The sequence below is a fragment of the Rhinoraja longicauda genome, chromosome 10, assembly GCF_053455715.1.
Source record: "Rhinoraja longicauda isolate Sanriku21f chromosome 10, sRhiLon1.1, whole genome shotgun sequence".
In the NCBI taxonomy this organism is placed as follows: domain Eukaryota; kingdom Metazoa; phylum Chordata; class Chondrichthyes; order Rajiformes; family Arhynchobatidae; genus Rhinoraja; species Rhinoraja longicauda.
In genome coordinates, this window is record NC_135962.1 from 42,843,810 (window position 1) to 42,869,554 (window position 25,745).

The 25,745-nt window shown below is 44.8% G+C and overlaps 1 protein-coding gene across 1 annotated transcript in view; it reads left to right on the forward strand.

Moving 5' to 3' along the window:
* Positions 1-25,745, forward strand: part of prkcha (protein kinase C, eta, a) — a 185,910-nt gene that overhangs the window by 103,482 nt on the left and 56,683 nt on the right. Inside the window, exons 3-9 of the mRNA XM_078406761.1 lie at positions 653-827; positions 2,028-2,062; positions 4,914-4,996; positions 9,032-9,161; positions 11,562-11,701; positions 15,292-15,438; positions 16,350-16,523. Of these exons, the coding sequence (XP_078262887.1) occupies positions 653-827; positions 2,028-2,062; positions 4,914-4,996; positions 9,032-9,161; positions 11,562-11,701; positions 15,292-15,438; positions 16,350-16,523 (884 nt within the window). The remainder of the gene's footprint in view (positions 1-652; positions 828-2,027; positions 2,063-4,913; positions 4,997-9,031; positions 9,162-11,561; positions 11,702-15,291; positions 15,439-16,349; positions 16,524-25,745) is intronic.

The following is a 25,745-nucleotide window of genomic DNA, read 5'->3' on the forward strand; positions in this document are numbered from 1 at the left end:
CTCGTCTCCATTCTGAAGGTATGTCCTTTTATTCTGAGGCTTTGCCCTCTGGTTATTGACTCTACCATTACTGGAATCATCCTTTCAACGTATACGCCATCTAGGCCTGTTGTTATCTGATAGGTTTCAATGAGATACACCCCAATCCTTCCAAATCCCAGTGGGTACAGGCCACAAGAAGGTAGTGAGCCATCTTCTTGGAGAGCGTCAGTCTTCTAATAGAAGTTCTCCCATAGTGTTTTGGGGAGGGAATTCCAGGATTTAGACCCAGCAAAGCTGAAGATAGAGCAATATTTTCCAAGGCATGTTATGAAATTTGGAGGAGAAGTAGCTCTTGTCCTTGGTGGCAGAAATGGCATGTTTGGGAGTATTAAAGGCAAATAATTCCACGATTTGAAGAAGGGTCCTCACCCAAAACATCACCTATCCAAGTCTACCAGTGATGCTGCCTGACTCGCTGAGTTACCCCAGAACTTTTTGTGTGTGTTTTATTTAATTCCAAGGTCTGCAGGGTGACCTTTATACTCAGTAGCAGTGATGGTTCAGCGAGTCTGATTTAAAGCCCCTTCTGTGCTGGATACAAGCAAGCATAATGTTGCTCTTAATTTGGGGGATTCGGTGATGCTTTGATCTTGTACTTTCTGTTTCGTAGACCCTGAAGAACAAGTGAAGCACAGTCCACCTGAAAGGGCATTCAAGGAACGCATCATTTCCAGGAAACGGCAAGGTGCGATGCGGCGAAAGATTCACCAGGTCAACAACCACAAGTTCATGGCCACCTACCTGCGACAGCCCACATACTGCTCCCACTGCAGGGAATTCATCTGGTAGGAAGCTTCTGTGTTGAGCTATTGGTCAGAGAGCCATAGAGTCATACAGCATGGAAACAGGCCCATTGGCCCAATTTTTTCCACACAACGTGTCCCAGCTACATGTCTGAGTTTGGCCCATATCCCTCCAAACCTGTCCCATCCATGTACCTGTCTAACTGTTTCTTAAATGTTTGGATAGTCCTTGCCTCAACTACCTCCATTGGCAGCTTGTTCCGTACATCCACTGCCCTTAGTGTGAAAAAGTTATCCCTCAGATTCCTATTAAAACTTTTCCCCTTCACCTTAAACCTATGGTGTTAAAGATGTCACTTGCTTTTGTTTAGAAGTTATAATTTCCACATCTACCAGGATCCCTCTATATCTGGGACATGTCTAAAAATAAAAAGTTGCTTTTATAGTAATGTACAACTGTGTTCCACCACTTGGCGCAGTGGCACAGCGGTAGAGTGGCTGCCTTACAGTGCCAGAGACCTGGGTTCAATCTTGACTGAGGGTGCTGTCTGTATGGGGTTTGCATGTTCTCCCTGTGGGTTTTCTCCAGATGCTCAGGTGTCCTCCCTAACCCTGGTGACATGCATGTTTGTAGGTTAATTGGCTTCTTTAAATTGCCTCCAGTATGTAGGATGTGAAACTGGGATAACATAGAACTAGTGTGTGGGTGATCAGTGGTCAGTGTGGACTTTGTTGGTTGAAGGTCCCGTTTCCATGCTGCATCTCTAAAAAAAAAAAAATTCAGGTTCTTGTTCATGTAAAGACTTTGCAAATGAGCCCTGTTGTTGAAACGCTTTCGCTGCTGAATTTCTTTGGATAGCAAAAGGAGTTTGTCTTGGGCATCAGAGTACTTAAGAATGAAGCTTACTTAAAATAAATGTATTGCCTCTATTTATTCACTTATTCTGAGAACTAAGCTGAAATATCAGCTGGGTAGTGTGCTGCAGGAAGGCGATCCCCAGATTACCATGTTGCCAAGGTAATGTGGCAGACAAGAGATAACAGACATTAGGAGTTATTTCTTTGTATGGTGTATAATCAATGTATGAGCAGACTGGCAGGCAGGGTGGTTGACAGGAGGGAGCTAGATGCCGATAGAGCTGTGTGATCATGTGAGGGAAGTAGAGAGATGAGGGGAAATGGACTGACAACTGGTCTCCGTCCCAATCTAACCAGTGATTTCTATTTCTGTATACTCCACAGGGGAATCTTTGGCAAACAAGGATACCAATGTCAAGGTAATCAATCATTCTTCAATCTGCATAAATTGTACTAAATTGCATTGGATCTGGAACTGAATTTGTCAAAAATGGCCTCCGAATGTTGATATAGAGCTACCACACAGCGCCATGGACTGCAGCCCTCCCGAACCCACCGCACAAACCACACAACTGCATCCAACTGCACTACACAGCTTACCCGACCCCACCGTGCAGCTCACCTGACTGCACCTCACAGCTCACACGACCCCACCATGCAGCTTACCTGACCCCACCATGCAGCTCACCTGACCCCACCCTGCAGCTCACACGACCCCACCATGCAGCTCACCTGACTGCACTGTACAGCTCACCTGACCCCCACCATGCAGCTCACCCGACCCCACCGTGCAGCTCACCTGACTGCACCTCACAGCTCACCTGACCCCACCCTGCAGCTCACACGACCCCACCATGCAGCTCACCTGACTGCACTGTACAGCTACCTGACCCCACCATGCAGCTCACCTGACTGCACCTCACAGCTCACACGACCCCACCATGCAGCTCACCGGACCCCACCATGCAGCTCACCTGACTGCACCTCACAGCTCACCTGACCCCACCATGCAGCTCACCTGACCCCACCATGCAGCTCACCTGACTACACTGCACAGCTCACACGACCCACCATGCAACTCACCTGACTGCACTGCACAGCTCTCACGACCTCACCATGCAGCTCAACGGACCCCACCATGCAGCTCACCTGACCCCACCATGCAGCTCACCTGACCCCACCATGCAGCTCACCTGACCCCACCATGCAGCTCACCTGACCCCACCATGCAACTCACCTGAATGCACTGCACAGCCCCATACTATGGAACACGACTAAGAGCAGCGCAGTGGTTCTGGCTGGTAGAGCAGCATCCTCACATCACCGGCCACCTGAGTTCAATCCTGTCCTCGGCTGCTGTGTGTGGGTGTGGAGTTTACACGTTTTCACTGTGACTGTGGGTTTCTTCCATGCGATCCGGTCTCCTTCCACATTCCATAGACGTGTGGTTTTGTGTATTCATTGGCCTCTGTGAATTGCGGCTAATGTGTAGGGAGTGGATTAGAACGTGTGAGCGGGGTAATCGACGGTTGGCGTGGACTTGTGGGCTGAAAAGCCTGTTTCCATGCTGTATCTTTCAATTGAAAAGAAAAAGAACTCTCTAAGCCTCAATGAATAGTCCTGGAAATGTGCTATGCAGCCCACTCAGTCACAATACACAGCCTAGCATACTCAAACATTGTACATAGCTCAGTGAAAGTACCAGTAATAGTACTCTCCACAGTTATATACTGCCCCCCCCCCCCCCCCCCCTCCCGACAATGGCGATACCATTCCTCCAGCTATGTTACATAGGCTATCTTCCCACCCACAGCACATAGCTTTCTGACCACGATACACTGCCATATAACATCATTACATGGCCACCCACCATAAACCATGGTTTCCCAAGTACAGTACACAGCACCACACCACCCCCTTCCCCCACTGCTGTACCTAAACCCCGTCATATAAACCTATGGTACACCAGACCCCAGTGATCCACACCTTCCTGCGGACCACCATGATGTGAACTAACTCAGTCTGTAACTGAAAGGGTATATTAAGTGGACATTAAGATGCCCTCAAACATTCTTTGGGAAACAGTAACGTTCGCAGGAATCCTTAGCCCATAACTACTCGTTACAGAGAGGGAGCATTCAGAATGGCACCGCAAACCTTGAGTTCATCATCCATGATACAGAGAAGCTCAACACGAACAGCAGAAACAGTATTTCTTGTCTCAACTGTGGTGGAATCCTCCATTCCCATGTTGACGTCAGCTATCTCAATCACCATGGGACCACCTATGGAAGCAGCTAATCCGCCATCCCTAGGGACCACCTAAGAAGAGATTGATCAGCTCAGATGTGTCTGATGGAAGACACTGACAAAAGTTGTAATTAATGGGTTAGAAATATTTCCCATATAACTATGCAGAGGCACACTGGGGAGGGGGGGGGTCATAAGAAATAGGAGTAGAATTAGGCCATTCGACCCATTGAATCTACTCCGCCATTCAATCATGGCTAATCTATCTCTCCCTCCTACCCCATTCTTCTGCCTTCTCCCCATAACCTCTGCCACCCGTACCAATCAAGAAAGTACATCACAGGGGTAATAGGGGCAGGCAGTGGGGAAAAACATCTGTGTTAACCTGCATCTAAGCAGATTTTCAACTTTACTGCCAAATCTGAGAATCAACTAACCCTGTATTCATCCCAATCGGATTATCGGATTTGGAATTTGGATTCTCATCCATTTTTACTGGTTGGACCCTTTGTCTCGAACTCCAGCAGCTGGTCTAAAGAACTTTCATTAGGTGCAATTTAATGAACTCTGCTGACTGGGACAAATCTTTGTGAAGAGTCACATGGGAGTTAAGAGACATCTGCATTACATTTGAACAAAGTCAATTGATTCAATGAAATTTTTTTTTCATCTGAAACCATTTGCTTTTTAAATTCCGAGCCTGCAGTTTTTTTTGCTGACAGTATTTCCTCAAGTGTTTGAAGGTAGGCTTGTTGCTGACCACAAAAGCCAAATACGAGGAACAAACAAACTCATTTCATGCCTATTCCTGAATCGCTGGGCTGAGATGTGATTCTTCGAAAACATTACTGCTCCGCAAACCAAGGTGCTCTGTGAGCTTAACCATTTCCATTTGTTTTGCTTAATAAAAGCCACAAAAATGAGGAAGAAATATGATGTGTTCACAGAGTTTTGCTCCACAACACTGTGGATAGAATGGGCAGTGTGCTTTATTCATCCTGGCTCCTGTTTCCTTCACAGTTTGTACATGTGTGGTTCACAAACGCTGCCACCAGCTAATTGTCACAGCATGCCCCAGAATAAAGAAGAACAAGAAAGCAGAGGTAAGGGCTGAGTCCAAGTGTTCAGTGAAATTTGGTCAGTTGTGGCTGAGTGACTATATATGTGTAGTTCTCTCACTGGTAGTAGTATATATCTATGTAGTTCTCTCACTGGTCCACACAAAAAGGAAAAGTTAAATTTCAATAAGTAAATAAAGTTGTCGTATGAAGAAGTTAAGGTAAGTAAAGAAAACCAATGATTAGTTTGCTGTTTAAAATCCAAACTGGTTCACAAATATCCTATAGGGGAAGAAATCTGGAAACACAAGATGAAATCTGGTGCAAAAAACAAACTGCTGGGGGAACTCAGCATGTCAAGCAGGATCTGGGGATAATTTTGGTCCAGGCAGTGGTACTGAGGGTGTCTTGCCTGATGCAGAATCCCAACTCAAAATGTCAACTATCCATTTACTACCACGGATGCCACCTAACCTGCTGAGATACTCCAGAGGACAACATCTGTTTATTGTACTTGGTCTGGCCTACGTATGACTACAGTTCCACAAATATGCTTAAATCTTAACTATTGCTCAGTTCAGGAGGTGGACAGTTCATACTAGCTTTGCCATTTCTTCATTGAAACCTGCCACGTTCTGAGGGAACTTGATAAGAAAGATGTTAGGTATCTAGTACCAGGGTCCCAGTCTTAAAATAGGGCCATTCAGCAAGGAGCTAAAGTGAAAGTTCTTCCCCAAGGGATAATGAACCTGTGGAATTTTCTGATGAATAGAAAACATAGTAGAGGTAGGCCACTGAGTCCTGGAGTTTTAACTGCTATTCCCTAATATCAGGGCTAACCCTGTGCCTGAGGTACATTTCCCTACAATCCACTACATTGGAAACATTGGACTCAGAAGCTCATTACTCAGAAGCTCAAAATGAAAGGATTTCACCTCTAGTGGGCAATTTCTTTGTGGGATAAATTGAAATGTGCTGTCGCAATGGGAAACATACTAGTGTGTAAGGTCAAGGATCTTCACTAATTGTAACTGCAACTCAGTTGATTGCACCCTTGTCTTTGAACTTGGGAGATTCCAGTCAGACTCTTGGATATACAACTCCAAAAGCCCAATGGTGTACTTTGAGTCATAAAGTATTACAGCACAGAACCAGGCCCTCTCAGCCCAACTGACCATGATACCCCATCTAAGCTTGCTTTTGCCAGTGTTTGAACCATATTCCTCTGAACCTTTCATAGAGTCATAGAGTGATACAGTGTGGAAACAAGCCCTTCGGCCCAACTTGCCCACATCGTCCAACATGTCCCAGCTACACTAGTCCCACCTGCCTGCGTTTGGTCCATATCCCTCCAAACCTGTCCTATCCATGTACCTGTCTAACTGTTTCTTAAATGTTGGGATAGTCCCAGCCTCAACTACCTCCTCTGGCAGCTTGTTCCATACATCCACCACCCCTTGTGTGAAAAAGTTACCCCTCAGATTCCTATTAAATCTTTTCCCCTTTACCTTGAACCTATTTCCTCTGGTTCTCGATTCCTCTACTCTGGGCAAGAGATTCTGTGCATCTTTCCGATCCATATACCTGTCCAAATGTCTTTAAAAGTTGTTACCGTACCTGCCTCAAATATGTCCTCTAGGGAATGTCATCCCTTAGATGATGGATTCCTGTGCACTCTTTTGAAGAAAAATGAGAACGTTTTGCCCAACATCCGAGATAATATTTAACATTCTCTCTGCATCAGAGAATTACCTACCATAGTAACATATTTATTACAGTATTGCTGTGCAACATAAAGGAGGTAATTTCACTCCATCGAAACAATGCTGGTCCCTTTCCCCTCCTAATTTTCCCTGAAATCTATTCTCCCCATATTCCTCACAACAGATTGTAACACTCACCTACACACGGGGAGATTTAGAATGGCTAATTAATCTATCGATCTGAAACCGGAGTAAACCAACATGATCACAGGGAGAGATCCTCACAGTCAGCACAGGAGGTCAGGAACTTGTGTCTCTGGTGCTGACAGGCAGCAACTATACTAACTTGTCATGCGCAAGTTTGTGCCATGTTCCTTTCATCACATGAAAGGGTCCCAACCCAAAACGTCACCTATCTATGTTCTCCAAGGATGCTGCCTGACCCCCTGCTGAGTTACTCTCGCACTTTGCATCATTTTTTGCAAACCAGCATTTGCAGTTCTTTTTTTCTACATTTTGCCTGTTTTCTTTTGGAATATCCTGAGATGATGATAGGTGTTAGGGAAAAGGGAGTTCTTTCTTTTGAGCATGAAGATATATAGAGTGTGAGCTCTACAGAAAGGTCTTTTTCCTAATGTGTACCCAACACAATGTATTCTCCTGCTGCTTGTCTTCCTGTGTTTGTTCAGCCTGTCACAACCTTTGCAGATCAACACAGACTGGTTTGAACCTAAAGGAATGGTTGAGTGGAGAAGGCAGGCATGGATTTCAATTGAACATATCAACGTGCATTGGGAAAAATGGGGTTCGTGCATCAGTGGCCATACATCTGAAACTGACTGCGTGTTCAACTCATGCCCAGAAATATTTGAAAGCTAAAAATACACTCTCTGACATGCCACACAATGTAGCTGTCCCAGATGTTCTGTACCAGATAGGAACCCACGCCAGACTCACAGAAGGCACCTTTTCTCCCCATCTGAAATTACACTTGACAAAACTGGATTCTTTCCAGTAGTTGTAACTTTATTTTTGGTTGAGGAGCTGACAGTTTTCAGATCCTCAATCATTGCTCTGCTTACCCCACTGTTTGACTTCCAGTTTTATAGCTGTTGGATCACAGTCTGCTAAGTAAAACAAAAGTGCCCCCTGGTGTTAGAAAATATGAGCATCCGTATCCAAACACTTTCATTTATTTGAGGGGATTTCGCAGCGAAAGAGGATGTTGCAGAACTCTTACCTTTCATTCATTTGTTCCATTTCTCGCTCTATATCATCATCTATATCCATTTCCCCAGTCTGTCAGTCTGAAGAAAGGCCTCGACCCAAAACGTCATCTATTCCTTTTCCCCAGAGATGCTCCCTGACAAAAGGAGTAACTCCAGCTTTTTGTGTCTATCTTCATTTACTTGAGTTCCCTTGAGTCATGCGTTTACAAACTCAAGGGATGAACCGAGAATGTACTTGGCATCATGGGACCCAAGTCACTCAAGATCAAAACTCATGACTGGCTTTCCTTTTTGCATAAGATGATTAAAGGGGTTGATCAGGGCTGAATGGCCTCCCACTGTACTATATAATGTGTTAATATGACCAAGAGAGGCTATAGCTTTGGCTGGAGCACACGCCTGCATTGTGTGTGAAAAGGGGCTGGCATGATATAGCCTGTTTCATGCTGAACCAGAGGCTTCCCACCACAAATGAGTGATTGCAATGGTTAGAAGATTAGAACATTGGACAGTATAGCCCAGGAACAGACAAATGTATGTGCTGAACATGATGTCAAGACCAACTCTTAGCTGCCTGCACACAATCCATATCCCTCCATTCCCTGCATATCCATCTGCAAATCCAAAGGTCCCTGAAATACAACCCCCGGCAGCATGTTCTAGGCATTCATTACCCTCTTTATATTAAAAACATTGCCCCGCACATCTCCTTTAAACTTTTCCCTTCTCACCTTAAAGCAATGCCCTCTGGTATTTGATATTTCCAATCTGGGAAAGATTCTGATTGCCTGCCCTATATATGCTTCTCATAACTTTATATACTATTATTAGGTCTCTGGGTTGCATTCCAGAGAAAACAATCTGTCTAACAATCTCCTTGTAGCTCATACCTCCTAATCGAGGCATCATTCTGGTAAAACCTCCTCTGTGCCTTCTCCAAAGCTTCCACATCCTTCCTGTGTTGGGGAGACCAGAAATACACGCAACACACCAGATGTGTCCTAACCAAAGTCCTACAAAGCTGCATCATAAAGTGAAAAAGAGATAATAAAATCCAGAGTTACAAATGATACCAAACCAGAACAACTGCCTCTTTGTATATCTCTGCATATGCCCATCTTAAGTAATTGATGATTTTAATCATGCAGGTATGCGAACAAAGATTCAGCATCAATGTGCGTCACCAGTTCCATGTGCACAACTACAAGAAGCCAACTTTCTGTGACCATTGTGGCTCTCTGCTCTATGGACTAATGGGGCAAGGAAAACAATGTAAAGGTAAATGACTCCCTTTCTTTAGTTCCTGTGGTAAAGGAAACTCGGTTGACTTTGCACAGAAAGTGAGCAGAAGGCCATTAAAATGCACTCCTCCATGAGCTCAGGTCAGCAGAGCAATGAATTACATTAACAGCAGGTGACTGTGTAATGCATTTGAATACCATGTGGTAGGTAAGGGGGATGTAGCATGGATGATTGGGGATGGGAGGAATATAGTGCAGAATAGTTTGCAATTTGTGTTTAGGATTAGGTGAGACAACTAACTTGACCATAATTATGTGAAATCAGCCCAAGAACATCCACGGCATTCACACTCAATTATTTACACATAATGTTTCAATAATGCACAAAAGCAAATGTAATTGACTAAAATCTTAGTTTGATATTGGTTTTGCTGATCAAAAGAATATTGATAGTATTGGCTTATTATTGTTGGTGATACTGAGATACAATGTAAAGCTTTGTTTGCTGGCTATCTAGTCAAATCATACTATGCATGAGTGCAATCAAGTAAAGACAAGTATAGCAGGTATTGAAAAGAGGAAAATACCAAAGTGCAGAAAATAGTGTTACAGTGTTATAGCATTATTGCCACAGAGAATGTGCAGGTAAAAAGATTGAAAGGGCAGCAATGATGGAGGTTGGAAGGTTGGGACTCTACCTTTAGTTTATGAGAGGGTTATTCGGTAGTCTGATAACCATAGGACAGATGCTGTTCTTGAATAGGGTGACTAAGGTGCAAATGGCTCTTGATTATGTTGCTGCTTTCCCACGGCAGTGCGAAGTGTCGATGGAATCAATGTAGGAGGTGGCTGCTTTATGTGATTGACTGCACTGCATCCCCAACTCTCCGCAATCTCTTGTGGTTTTGGGCAGAGCTATTATCAAACTGAGTTGTGTGGCATCCAGATAGGATGCTTTCCACCATGCAATCAGAAGCTGGTAAGAGTCTTTGGGGACTTGCCGAATGTCTCTCTTCTTCTAAGGAAGTAGAGGCATTGGTGTGGTTTGTTGGCCATGGCTTCAATGTGGTTTGTCCAGGACAAATTGTTGGTGATATTTACACCTAGGAACCAAGCTCTCCACTACTGGACCGTTGGTACAGACTGGGGCATGTACACCACCTCATATCCTGAAGTCAATCAGTAGCTCCTTTGACTTGCTGACATTGAGGTTGTTGTCATGACATCATGTTACAAATGTCTCTATCGTTTTCCTAAATACCGCGTCGTTATTGTTTGAGATCGGGCCACTACAGTGGTGTCATCTGCAAACTCGTATATGGGAGTGAGAGTAGAATTTGGCTGCACATTTGTGAGTGTATAATAAGGGGTTGAGAATGCATCCTTGCATGGCACCAATATTGAGACTTAGCATGGAAGATATTAGTTTAGTTTAGCTTAAAGATACAACATGGAAACATCGAGTCCATGCCGATCAGCGATCACCCATACAATAATTCTATCCTGCACACTAGGGAAAATTTACAGAAAGCAATTAACCTACAAATTTGCATGTTTTGGGGATGTGGGAAGAAACCGGAGCACCTAAAGAAAACCCCCAATTACATGGAAAATGAACAAAATTCAGTTCAGTCAGCATCTGTAGCCAGGGTTGAGCCCTGGTCTCTGGTGCTGTAAGGTGCTGACCCATTGTGTTGCCCCTTGTTGCCTATCCTCACTGATTGTGGTTTATGGGTCAGGAAATCAAGGATCCAATGGCAGACTTTTAATTCCAGAAATTTGGAGATGAGGTTGCTTGGATTATGATGTTGAAGGCAGAACTGTAGACAATAAATAGAAATCTGATGTAGTCTGATGTATTTCATTATACAAAAGTGCTTGTGATACTCTGGTGTTCTTTGTCTTTTTCACTTATAGTTACAACCCGCAAATCCAACAGACATGCAGTTCCTTTGGTCAGCTGGCTGTTATCATTAAAGTTACATGAATGACAGTAAGAGATTGAGCATAGGAATCCACTGCTATACAACTCAAAATTTGAGTCCTTCAATAAAAGGCAACAAATTCCATAAACTCCAGAAAGATTGTCACGGGCCCCCTCCGTTGCCTCAAGTAAAGATGTGCACAGTGTGGTCTTTTTAATTGGCGTCCTGTAATGGATGCTCTGTCAGTGTAGGAATCCCGGGGTCACACAGGCTGTTTTGTCATGGCAGCTGAGACTTTGAAGGAGTCAGAAGGACTGGGAGAGGTTGTGTTATTTTTGCACACCTACCAACGGGAGCTCGAAGTAAATGTGTTGCATGGCACGCCGGCCGTGTAAAATTCTGCGGGGAAGTTTTTGTTTTCGATTGTGTCCGTCTCAAGTTGCTGACAGCACTGACTGGGCTTCGTGCACCACGAGATACTGATGCAGATCCATTTTCTCCCCCTTTGACAGTTTGCAAAATGAACATTCACATTCGCTGCGAGAACAACGTGGCTCCAAGCTGCGGAGTGAACTCGGTGGAGCTGGCCAGGAAGCTGGCAGAGATGGGACTCAGTGCGGGGAGCATAGCCACTCTGAAGAGGAGGCAGTCGGTAAGGATGCTGCCACTAGTTAAACCGTGGAATGCTGGAGCTCAGTGAAGGAGGACATTGCCAGTGCTGGAGGCCCTACCATGGCTGGAAGGCATTCAACATGACAACACTAAATAGAACATAGAACAGTACAACACCGGAACAGGCCCACCGGCCCACAATGCCTGTGCCAAGACCAACTCTTACCTGCCCGCACATAATCCATATCCCTCCATATCCATGCGCCTATCTAAATGTATCTTAAATGCCACTATTGTATCTGCCTCCACCACCACGCCCAGCAGCACGTTCCAACCATTCACCACCCTCTGCATAAAAAAAACATACCCCACACATCTCCTTTAAACTTTGCCCCTCTGACCTTGAACCTGTGGCCGCAAGTATTTTCTGCGCAATCTCTCCATTGTAATCCTGTCTCTTTTACATGGTGGTGGACAGAGCAGTGCATGGTATTCAAACTATACTTTAATTAGTGTTCCAAACATCTGGCATAATGATTCTATGATTTCATAATTCCATTTTATTACCTTGTGCCCTTATATTTTATGTCATAGTCAATAAATGGTATTTTCCTATCTAGTTTCTTAATGATTTTCTCCACCTTCAGGGTACAGTGGCCATGCATCCAAGGTTCTTCTGTGTTTCTCAGTTTTCTCCCATTTATTATCTTTTCTCTTGCATCGTTTATTTTCCCGAAATGTATTGCCTTGAGCCTATCTTGACTGAATTTAATTTGTAATTTTTCCTCCCAAGCGATCATCCATCAGCTGTGAAATCTGCTGCAGAAATGAAATCTATTTAATACCTCACTTAATATTTTCACCGGGAAGATTTTCACTGTTAAATAATATGCAATGGAAATACACATGTAATATGTTTTGTTCGTACCATTTTAATACCATTTCCCCAAATAGCATATCATTGGTGACAGAAAATGTTGCTTTGTGTTTACAGAGGACAATGCTTCTCTAGTATTTAACTGTGCCTGGATCACCAAACAAAGAATAGCAATTCCATTTACATCAAGTCTTGGAAAAGAAAGAGTAACAGGAGCAGGTCAATTGGTCCCTCAAGCCAGGTTGGCCATTTAATAAAACCATAGACACAAAATGCTGGAGTAACTCAGCGGGTCAGGCAGCGTCTCAGGAGAGAAGGAATGGGTGACGTTTCGGGTCAAGACCCTCCTTCAATCTGAAAAAGGGTCTCGACCCAAAACGTCACCCATTTCTTCTCTCCTGAGATGGTGCCTGACCCGCTGAGTTACTCCAGCATTTTGTGTTTACCTTCAATTTGAACCAGCATCTGCAGTTATTTTCCTACACATTTCATAAGACCATAGTAGATTCAGTCAAGACTTCGCCATCACTTTCCTGCTCTCTCCCCAAATCCCCTGACTCCCTGGTAGTTAAAATGTCTGTTAGTCTCCCTGTCCCCAACTACTCACCAGCTTCTACAGATGCCTTGCAGAATGCATTTTATTGGTATGCATTACAGCATGGTTTGGGAGCAGCTCCGTCCAAGACCACAAGAAATTGCAGGGAATTGTGGATGCTGCCCAGACCATCATGCAAATCAAGGTCCTTTCCATTGACTCCATCTATGCTGCATCAGCAAGGCCAACAGCTCAATCAAGGACGAGTCTCACCCCAGTCACACCCTCTTCTCCCCTTTCCCATCAAGCAAGAGGTACAGAAGTGTGAAAATGCATACCTCCAGATTCAGGGACAGTTTCTTACCAGCTGTTCTCAGGCAACTGAACCATCCTATCACCAACTGAGGAGCAGACCTGATTTGCCATCTCCCTCATTGGAGACCCTCGGATCTTTATTTAGGCTTTACTGGGCTTCATCTTGCTCTAAACAATATTCCCTTAATCCTGTGGACGGCTTAATTGTAATCAAGTGTAGTCTTTCCGCTGACTGGATAGCACTCAACAAAAAAGCTTTTCACTGTACCTCTGTACATGTGACAATAACAAACTAAAGTAAAACTAAACCTCCATTAGACTCTGTGTTGAAGGATTTCAATAAATTCACGACCCTCTCAGAGAAAAATGCCTTCCTCCTTTCTCTCTTAAATATGGCTGTCGAACCAAGACGATCCTACAGTTATTTCCATGCGTACTAGATCACAACTGAAGCACCACTCATGTTAAGATGAACATTGGGGTTTTTTTCTGAAGATAAACACAAAATGCTGGAGCAACTCAGCTGAACAGGCAGCATCTCTGGAGAGAAGGAATGGGTGATGTTTTGGTTCTCGACCCGAAATGTCACCCATCCCTTCTCTCCAGAGATGCTGCCTGTCCGGCTGAGTTGCTCCAGCCTTTTGTGTCTATCTTCGATTTAAACCAGCATCTGCAGTTCCTTCGTACACATTGGGTTTTTTCTTGTTGATCCCTACTTCCATCAGTTTGTTTGGGTTCAATCCTTGTTGTTAATTTATCTCCCCAAGGGGACCAGTCAGGCAGGCTAGGGGAAAAGCATGCTGTTAGCCAGTCCTATCTGCTGCGGGAATTAGGCCTCCACTGTAGACAATGGCAACACCAAACTGTCAAATATCCTCCTGTATTGCACAAAATAAATCCATTCCTTACATTCCCCCATAAAAACATTCCAGAGTTTCATAATTTTATAACTCTACTAGACCAAGTGGACCCATTGGGCCCATTCCTCGTTGGGTTCCCATCGTGACATGGGAAAATCCAATTCTACAAAGTATAGGTAAAGTGTCCTTCCTATGGCAACCAATGCATTTTTTTTGCTAGTCTCCATGTCTCAGTTATAGAGTCATAGAATCTTACAGCGTGGAAACAGGCCCTTCGGCCCAATTTGCCCACAACGGCCAACATGTTCCATCTACCTGTCAGACCTACCTGCGTTTGGCCCATATCCCTGTACACCTGTCCTATTCATGTACCTGTCTAAACTTTTCTTAAACATTGCAATAGTACCTGCCTAACTATCTCCTCTGATAGCTCGTTCCGCACACCTACCGCCCTATGTGTGAAAAGGTTACCCCCTCAGATGCTTATTAAATCTTTCCCCCCTCACCCACTACGTCCTCTGCTTCTCGATTCCCCTACTCTGGGCAAGAGACTCTGCGCGTCTACCCGATCTATTCCTCTCATGATTTTATACACCCCTCGTGATTTTATACGCCTCTATAAGATGACTCCTCATGCTCCTGCGCTCCAAGGACTCGAGTCCTAACTTGTTCAACATCTCCCCATAGCTTAGGCCCTCGAGTCCTGGCAACATCTAAATATTTTCTCATTCCTGTACCAACCTTCAGGTCAGGCAAACTGAAACTCGTACTGTTAAAATATTTATGCAAGTAGAATCTTTTGATGAGCTTTGTTCGATGGCATTGAGTTGGAGGGTTGATTTTGAGGTTATGGGCTATGTATGCACAGGCGTTTGGGTGATAGGTAACATTTGGTAGTGTGGTGTACAAAATCTTTGCATTACAGCAAATGTCATGGCTACCCTTTTAACCATACAACTCCAGGTTTATTTATTGGCCAGTGTTAATTGTTCAGTTCCCTGTACTCTGTATCAATTATTTGCATATCCTTTTACTTGAAAAAGGGGCAAAGTTACATAAACCACAAAGAAGATGAGACGCCAGATGAGACACCTGACAGCGATGACAAGGAGAGCCAGCAAATGGAACGCAAATTAACTATCGACGATTTTATCTTCATCAGTGTCCTCGGGAAAGGCAGCTTTGGGAAGGTAAGTCACACTGTACTTGGAAGAACCAGTAGGAAGCTTAAGATGTGATACATGTAGTCCCATTGTGTAGTGCACCACAGCATATAACTGTCAGATTTGTAAAGACGGACTGACTGCAATCCTGGTTGCCGATTCTCTATAATTTATGGACACGTCTATTATACATAAAGCCATTCAGATTTATTACTTGCAATAATGTGAGAGCAGCATGCAAATCCCCAGTGTATCCGACCTTTTCTCCTCAAACAAAATAATATATTTTAAAGCTGGGATTAATAAAGGTCAAACACTCTCTTCTGCTACAAATCATTCAGGAATTATGTGCAAAATTCCTAAATTGACTCACTTTTGGCAGTGGGAAGAGGAAATAGATGCATTTCTAAGGATTGGACCATGGAGATTTGTTGCAACAGTGGCAAGTTTTATAATGTCTTTCTGCGGAGTTAGTTTTCACGTGTCATGGATTCATAGAGCTTTTAAACATCGACACAGGCCCTTCGTCCCAGCTGTATCATGCTAACCAAGTTGTCTAACTGAGTGACTCTTTGTCATTCCCCTTCCCACCTCCAGCTGGGTATCACACGCTCTCATGCACTGAGAATAAGTGTGGAGGTGATGGCAGCCAGTGTTAGGGTATATTTGCTGGTTGTGTTATGCTAAATAGCAAACCAGTGCTGTAGTCCTCCCTGATCTACACTGCACTGTATTTACAGTGGCACGGTGGTGCAACAGTTCCTGTTGCTACCTCACACCTCTTATTCCTGAACCCGGTTGCTGTCACTGTGTGAGGCCGCATGTTCTCTCTGCGATCTCGCAAATCTTCACTGGGTGCTTTGTTCCCTCCCAATTCCCAAATTATGCACTTGCTTCCTAGTTCTGTGTTATTCCATGCATCTGCTCTCTGACTACAGGTAATGCTGGCAGAGTTCAAAGGCACAGAAGACGTGTACGCTGTGAAAATACTGAAGAAAGACATGATCCTCCAGGACGATGACGTGGAGTGCACGATGATCGAGAAACGGATCCTGTCGCTGGCCAAAAACCATCCGTACCTCACACAGATCTTCTGCTGTTTCCAAACTCCGGTGAGCAAAGTCTTTGTCAATTACATTCAAGCGAAAGCAGTGTGGGAAAGAGTGGACCATCTGAATTTGCATTTCAGGATGTCATAAAATTCAACTCCATTTAAATATTTTTGTATCTTGAAGGCTTAACCAGGGGGAGTCTTTCTCCCACATCCCCAGCCGTTGTTCAGTGAGTTCATGGTTAAAGAATTCCTGCCCTCGACTTTACTTTTCTACACTTCAAAACTCTACCTGTCCTTTGAGCATACACCGTGACCATACCTCCACCATTTGCTGGTGCCGAGAAGTCTGAAAATACATAATCATGTGACTGTTAGAAATTGTTCGTCCTCACCTCTCTCTGAAGTGGTTGTCTCCTCATTTCTAGTTTCTTAGTTCCCCCACAAGGGGAAACATTCTGTTTAATATCCAACGTGCTCAGCCACTGCAGAATGTTGCCCATGTTTAGTTTAGTTTAGTTTAGTTTAGTTTAGTTTAGTTTAGTTTAGTTTAGTTTAGTTGAGAGATGCAGCCTGGAAACAGGCCCTTCAGCCCACCGAGTCTGTGCCAACCAGCAATCATCCATACACTAGTTGTATCCTACCCACTAGGAACAAGTTACAGATGCTAATTAACCTACAAACTTGCATGTCTTTGCTTTGTGGGAGGAAACAAGAGCACCTGAAGGAAACCTATGCAGTCACAAGCAGAACATACAAACTCCATACAGAAAGCACCCATGGTCAGGATCAAACCTGGGTCTCTGGTGCTGTAAGGCAGCTACTCTACCATTGCCCCACTGTGCTGCCCATGTCTTACATTGGAAGCCATTAAAACCTGGTCGTGATTATAACCACCCTCCCCTGCCCTTCCTGAACTTTGAGGTGAAAGGAAAGATTTGGTGTTGTTGAAGAAATTTTCCTCATCATTATTCATGGGGAACTAAGAAACAAGTATGAGCTATGCAGTCTCTACAGCCTGCTCTGTCATTCAGTGAATTCCTGGCTGACCTGTGACTAAAGTCTATTTATCTGCCAAACCTCATATCCCATAATACCTTTGATTAAGAGAAATTTGTCTGTCTGTAGTTTAAAAATCATCAATTAACCTGTAGGAAAATAACTGCAGATGCTGGTACAAATCGAAGGTATCACAAAATGCTGAGTAACTCAGCAGGTCAGGCAGCATCTTGGAGAGAAGGAATGAGTAACATTTTGGGTCGAGACCCTTCTGCAATTAACCTGCCATTAATTGTCATTTCCAGAGGCAAATTCCATTTTCTGGCATTGCCTTTCCGATCCCCCATGCATGTTCAAGATGTTACTGCCCTGGAGAGAACTAGAAGTCCTGGGGGAAAAAAAGCTTTCTGACTGTTCTGACTCTCTGACAAAACAGGTTCTGACTGTCTATCCCATCTAAGCCTCTCATAATTTTATATACTTCTATCAAGTCTCTCCTCAACCTACAGCGTTCTTAGTGAAAACAATTCAAGTCGATCCAACCTCTCCCTGTAGCTGAAACCTTTCCACTTTTTTAGCTTCCCTTAACTGCAGTATTTTCACTCTTTATATCATTGGTCTTGTTTGAATTACGTGCTGCGATTTTTGCTTTGCAATACCAACAATCCAACAGCAGATGGCATCCAATATCACAACTTGGCTTTGAGTGGATTAAGTAAAAAAACTGCATTGACCATTTTATAAGAAAATAACTGCAGATGCTGGTACAAATCAATTTATTCACAAAATACTGGAGTAACTGGAGTGACCATTTTATATACTTCTATCAAGTCTCCCCTCAACCCACAATGTTCTTAGAGAAAACAATCTAAGTCCATCCAACCTCTCCCTATAGCTGAAACCCTGTAATCCAGGCAGCATTCTGATAAACCTCCTCTGCCCCTCTCTAAAGCCTCCACATCTTTCCTGTAATGGGATGAACAGAAATGCATGTGATACTCCAAATGCAGCCTAATCAAAGTCCTATAGAAATGTATCATGACTTCCTGACTCTTATATTCAAATCCCCTAGCAATGAAGGCAAGCATACCATACCATACCTTTCTTAATCACCCTATCTGTGTTATATCTGGACTTTCAGAAGGCCTTCGACAAGGTCCCACATAGGAGATTGGTGTACAAACTTAAAGCACACGGTATTGAGGGTTCAGTTTTGAGGTGGATAGAAAATTGGTTGGTGGACAGGAAGCAAAGAGTAGGAATAAACGGGTCTTTTTCGGAATGGCAGGCAGTGACTAGTGGGGTACCGCAAGGCTCAGTGCTGGGACCCCAGTTATTTACAGTGTATATTAATGATTTGGACGAGGGAATTGAATGCAACATCTCTAAGTTTGCGGATGACACGAAGCTGGGTGGCAGTGTTAGCTGCGAGGAGGATGCTAGGAGGCTGCAGAGTGACTTGGATAGATTAGGCGAGTGGGCAAATGCATGGCAGATGCAATATAATGTGGATAAATGTGAGGTTATCCACTTTGGCGGCAAGAACAGGAAAGCAGAGTATTACCTGAATGGTGACCGATTGGGAGAAGGGGAGATGCAACGTGACCTGGGTGTCATGGTGCACCAGTCATTGAAAGCAAGCATGCAGGTGCAGCAGGCAGTGAAGAAAGCGAATGGTATGTTGGCATTCATAGCAAGAGGATTTGAGTTTAGGAGCAGGGAGGTTCTGCTGCAGTTGTACAGGGCCTTGGTGAGACCGCACCTGGAGTATTGTGTGCAGTTTTGGTCTCCTAACCTGAGGAAAGACGTTCTTGCCTTAGAGGGATTACAGAGAAGGTTCACCAGATTAATCCCTGGGATGGCGGGACTTGCATATGAGGAAAGACTGGATAGACTGGGCTTGTACTCGCTGGAATTTAGAAGACTGAGGGGGGATCTTATAGAAACATATAAAATTCTTAAGGGGTTGGAGAGGCTAGATGCGGGAAGATTGTTCCCGATGTTGGGGGAGTCCAGAACCAGGGGTCACAGCTTAAGGATAAGGGGGAAGTCTTTTAGGACCGAGATGAGAAAACATTTCTTCACACAGAGAGTGGTGAGTCTGTGGAATTCTCTGCCACAGAAGGTAGTTGAGACCAGTTCATTGGCTATATTTAAGAGGGAGTTAGATGTGGCCCTTTTTGCTAAAGGGATCAGGGGGTATGGAGAGAAGGCAGGTACAGGCTACTGAGCTGGATGATCAGCCATGATCATATTGAATGGCGGTGCAGGCTCGAAGGGCCGAATGGCCTACTCCTGCACCTATTTTCTATGTTTCTATGTTTCTATGTTTCTATCCATTTGTGCTGCCACCTTCAGTGAACTAAGGACTTGGACTCCAAGATCCCTCTGCACATCGGTGTTGTAGTTAATGTAGTTACCATTAACTACCTACTCCCGCCTTATATTCAACTTCCCAAAGTGCATCACTTCACACTTGCTCATCTTAAACTCAATCTGCCATTTCTCCGCCCATTTCTGCAGCTGATCTATATCCTGCTGCATCTTCTGACAGCATTCCTCACTATCTGCAGCTCCTCCAATTTTGGTGTCGTCAGCAAACTTACTCACCAACCCATTTGCATTTACATCTAGTATAAGAAAATATATCCTTCCTTTGTCCCGCCCCCCTGACATCAGTCTGAAGAAGGGTCTCGACCCGAAACGTCACCCATTCCTTCTCTCCTGAGATGCTGCCTGACCTGCCGAGTTACTCCAGCATTTTGTGAATAAATGCATTTATATCTAAGTCATTTTTATATATGTCAAACTGCAGAGGTCTGAGCACAGATCCCTGCCAAACTCCACTGGCCACAGACCTTTGGCCAGAATATCTACCGTACACCACAATCCTCTGTCCTCTATCAATAATCCCGTTCTGAATCCAATATAGAGGAAGTCATCCCGACCTGAATACCAGATTGGGCTGGGCTGGCACAGAAGGACTCGAGCCTGTATACTTTATTAGGATGTGGACCCAACCGAAACCAAACCCTGTATATGGCAAGGTCTGACTGAGGTTGTTGTGTTAAGTACCCAAGCTCTGTTAGGTACATGTCAAACAGGACAAACAACTGTGACCTTAACCAATTTAGTTACAGAACTGTTAATAAGCAGCACAATCCAGACCAGGTAATGCAAAGTGGAATATGGAATGTAATGCTATGTCTCGATTTAAGACAGAGAAGTAAATAGCCAACAGAAAAAGAAAGGTTTACATTACTTTTAACCCCCAAGAATGATCTGACTACACATTTGCAAAGGTACTGAAGGAGTGTCAATAAAATGTTATTAGTAATTAATTAAGACTAGTCTCACATTTTAAAATCCTGGACACCAGAATGAATTAGCCTTGACATTTTCTATTGGGTTTAATGGTTCCCCAGGGGGGGACTGCAGCATTCTCATAGACTTCACTATCATTATCTATAAGATCAGGGGATCTCATCGAAACATAAGATTCTTAAGGGATTGGACAGACTTTAGGTTAGAGATACAGCGCAGAAACAGGCCCTCTCGGCCCATCAGGTCCACGCCAACCAGCATCCCCGCACATTAGCACTATCCTATATCCAGTAGGGACAATTTTTACATTTACCAAGCCAATTTACCTACAAACCTGTACATATTTGGAGTGTAGGAGGAAACCGAAGTTCTCGGAGAAAACCCACACCCGTCACGGGGAGAACGTACAAACTCCGTACAGGCAGCACCCGTAGTCGGGATCGAACCCAAGTCTCTGGCGCTGCATTCGCTGTAAGGTAGCAACTCTACCGCTGCACCGCTGTGCCGCCCTAGACTAGATGCAGGAAAAATGTTTCCGATGTTGGGGGACGCCAGAACCAAGGGTTACAGTTTAAGAATAAGGGGAAGGCCATTTAGGACTGAGATGAGTAAAGACATTTTCACTCAGAGAGTTGTGAATCTGTGGAATTATCTGCCACAAAAGGCAGTGGAGGCCAATTCACTGGATGTTTTCAAGAGAGAGTCAGATATCGCTCTTAGGACTAATGGAATCAAGGGATATGGGGAGAAAGAATGGGGTACTGATTTAGGATGATCAGCCATAATCATATTGAATGGCGGTGCTGGCTCGAATGGCTGACACTAGCACCTATTTTCTATGTTTCTATCACCTCCTGTGTCTGGAACATGTTAAAAGTCCCCAGAACTGTCAGAAGACTCGTTCGCCAGACTCCCAATTAACACCTTTAACTTGCCAATTAATGTCTACTTTATTCATAAAATAATGGAGTAAGGGTTACTCTTACTGCGATATCCCAGTTCAGTACATTCTCACCTTATGGTGCTCTCTCCAACACTCTCACTTCCTGTTTTGGTGGAATAAGTGACAATGAGTTAATGCTCAGTGTTTAATGAGGAAAGTTCCAGTCCAAATGACCAAAAGGGTCCTTCGAGCAGTGAGAAATGTCCACAAATTGCAATGTCTAAATTTTGTCCACACTTGCCACTTGCCTCTTATACAGAAATTTGAAAATGAATAATTTCTGCAGTGGTGAAAGTAACTTAAATTTCTTGTTAGTACAATTGTCGTAAATATTACTGATTTAACCCATTTGTCGTGAGTGCATCGGCTATTTCTTACCATGCCAGCCAGTAACATTTTATCCCATCTTATTTTCACCTCTGAATTACCACAAGGTAAATTGGAAAAATACCAATATGTGGACATTTTCTATTATTCATATTCCAATTCTCCCTCTCCCTCTCCCTCTCCCTCTCCCTCTCCCTCTCCCTCTCCCTCTCCCTCTCCCTCTCCCTCTCCCTCTCCCTCTCCCTCTCCCTCTCCCTCTCCCTCTCCCTCTCCCTCTCCCTCTCCCTCTCCCTCTCCCTCTCCCTCTCCCTCTCCCTCTCCCTCTCCCTCTCCCTCTCCCTCTCCCTCTCCCTCTCCCTCTCCCTCTCCCTCTCCCTCTCCCTCTCCCTCTCCCTCTCCCTCTCCCTCTCCCTCTCCCTCTCCCTCTCCCTCTCCCTCTCCCTCTCCCTCTCCCTCTCCCTCTCCCTCTCCCTCTCCCTCTCCCTCTCCCTCTCCCTCTCCCTCTCCCTCTCCCTCTCCCTCTCCCTCTCCCTCTCCCTCTCCCTCTCCCTCTCCCTCTCCCTCTCCCTCTCCCTCTCCCTCTCCCTCTCCCTCTCCCTCTCCCTCTCCCTCTCCCTCTCCCTCTCCCTCTCCCTCTCCCTCTCCCTCTCCCTCTCCCTCTCCCTCTCCCTCTCCCTCTCCCTCTCCCTCTCCCTCTCCCTCTCCCTCTCCCTCTCCCTCTCCCTCTCCCTCTCCCTCTCCCTCTCCCTCTCCCTCTCCCTCTCCCTCTCCCTCTCCCTCTCCCTCTCCCTCTCCCTCTCCCTCTCCCTCTCCCTCTCCCTCTCCCTCTCCCTCTCCCTCTCCCTCTCCCTCTCCCTCTCCCTCTCCCTCTCCCTCTCCCTCTCCCTCTCCCTCTCCCTCTCCCTCTCCCTCTCCCTCTCCCTCTCCCTCTCCCTCTCCCTCTCCCTCTCCCTCTCCCTCTCCCTCTCCCTCTCCCTCTCCCTCTCCCTCTCCCTCTCCCTCTCCCTCTCCCTCTCCCTCTCCCTCTCCTTCCATATACCAACCATCCTCTCTCCACCCCCCCCCCCCTCTCTCTTCCCCCCATGTTGTTGCAAATTGGAAAGAAATTCAAACAATCATTAGTGGAAAAGTCATTGAAAAAAGGACCATATTCCAAACGGAAGTGAAAGACTGAGGATCGTTTGACATGTGGGCAGAGGCAGATATAATGTCAGTTAGATTCTATATGTACTTGCACACAAGAATGTAATTTTGGGTTTAATTACTTGATCACAACTAAAACATGTACCCTGCAACTAGTTCAAACTATAGTGTGTATGTGTGTGCACTCAAGCACATTATAAGCAGACCTCAGGGAATCTAAATACTACACTGTATTCTATTTTTAATTCTTGCCTTGCTCCCACGGGGATTTTCAGAATGACAGTCAAAGAGCTGCTGAAGCTAGTTAAAGATATTAAAGGCAGTTCACAAATTTTACTGAGGTTCTTTTTAAATGATCGATTTTGAAAAAAAAAATCCGATTTTTTTGCCTTTCTCGAAACATACAGAAAGAGGTGGAGAAAGTGGAAGAGCAGAGATAGAGAGGGCTAGATTTTAAAGTCACAGCAAGCAAATGTGATAAAGTGTTAAAATAATTATTTTTGGCAGTTAATGTGTGTCCAAGTTGTGAATGATCAATTCGTACTCAGATTGATGTTAATGCTGTGTGTGTAAAAAAACAAAAACATTTTGAGTGGTTTTTTAAAAGCATTTGCTGTTTTGTGGCACATCATTTTGAAGGTAGATAAACAATCCTGGCCTATTGATTTGCATGCCAAAAGGATGCTGTCTGCTCATTCAACATATATATTCACAGTGCCATTGAGAGACTGGGTGCATCAGCAGAGAGCAGTATCACAGTGGCTAGTCTGGACAAAACACAAAGTGATGGAGGAACACAGCAGGCCAGGCAGCATCTCGAGGGAAATGGGCAGAGGACAGTTCGGCTCGGGGCCTTGTTCAGAACGATGAAGGGTCCAAACCAAAAAGGGCAGGAGAAGGGTCCCCCATAGCCTACAACATCTTACAAAAGGCTGATGACAGCCTTATCTCTATTGTAAGACAAGTTGGTGCATGACCACAAAACAGCAAAAAAGTGACCAGAGAAGGACAGGACAGGTATGCTGACACATTCCAACCTCAAGGGAGGTCATTGCAGAGGCTGCTGCACATGGCGGAACTGAAATTAGTGGCATTAGTATCTTAATCCTCCTTCACCCATCCAAGATCTCCTTCAGTCCATGTTCTTTTCTAGTTTACAAATTGCAGTGGTATAAGGATCCACCTCTTGTTTCCTCCATTCATTTTCCCAACCCCCACACCTTCACCCAAGCCACTACAGCCGACCATCTCCATGCCACTGCGTTACCCTTTTAGATTCCAAGGCGTCAGATTGGCCAACTTGTGCAGAAATAACAAGACAGCAGTGACAGTGAACATAAGCTGCCAGTGGGTTTCAATCTCACAGCTAACAGCTCAAACTCTGACATTGTGTGTAATTGAGAGGTCAGGATAGCAGTGTGATCTGTACTTTAGAGACATTTGACTCAGAATCAGAGCTGGTGGTAAAGATAAAAACAGTGCCAGCTTTCCGGAAGGCAATGAAAGACAGTATCACTTCCGCGTGGGACTCTTATCAGGGTATTGACGGTGCAGCCTGCAGGAAATGACTGTGGAATGCAGTGCAGAGGGGAGAGGAGTGAATGCTTATTGCAGAGGGGAGACAAATGAATGTTTGTTTTCATAGAATGCTACAGTGTGGAAACAGGCCCTTCGTCCCAACTTGCCCACACCGGCCAACATGTCCCAGCTGCACTAGTCCCACCTGCCTGCATTTGTTCCATATCCCTCCAAACATGTCCTATCCATGTACCTGTTGGGTGAAGAGTGTATGATTGTTGTGGAGGGGTGAAGAATGAATGCTTGCTGGAGTGGGGTGAGGTGTGGATAGTTATTATGGAAGGGTGAAGAGTCAATGCTTGTTGGAAAGGGGTGAAGAGTTAGTATAATAATAATAATAATAATGCATTACATTTATATAGCGCTTTTCTAACACTCAAAGACGCTTTACAAGGTTTACTAAAACATAAAAGAAAATAAATAGATAAATGAGTAAACGAAGAGAAAAGGAAAAAGAAGGTGAGGTAACGGTCAGTGATTGAAGGCAATGCTGAACAGATGAGACTTCAGTGATGTTTTGAATGTGGTGAGTGAGGAGGAGTCTCTGACGGTTTGGGGTAGTGAGTTCCAGAGTGTGGGAGCAGCGATGGAGAAAGCCCTGTCCCCCCAGGATCTGAGTTTGGTCCGGATGGGGGGGGACAGGAAGTTAGCAGCAGCAGAGCGGAGGGTACGGGTGGGAGTGTGTCTGTGGAGGAGGTCAGTCAGGTAGGATGGGGCCAGGTTATGGAGGGCTTTGTATGTCATGAGGAGGATTTTGTACTGGATTCTCTGGGGGATGGGGAGCCAGTGGAGCTTGTAAAGGACGGGGGTGATATGGTCACGGATCGGGGAGTGGGTGAGTAGACGGGCAGCGGAGTTCTGGATGTGTTGGAGTTTGTTGATGATTTTTGAGGGTGAACCATAGAGGAGGCTGTTGCAGTAGTCCAGACGGGAGGTGATGAAGGCGTGGATGAGGGTTTCAGCAGCTGT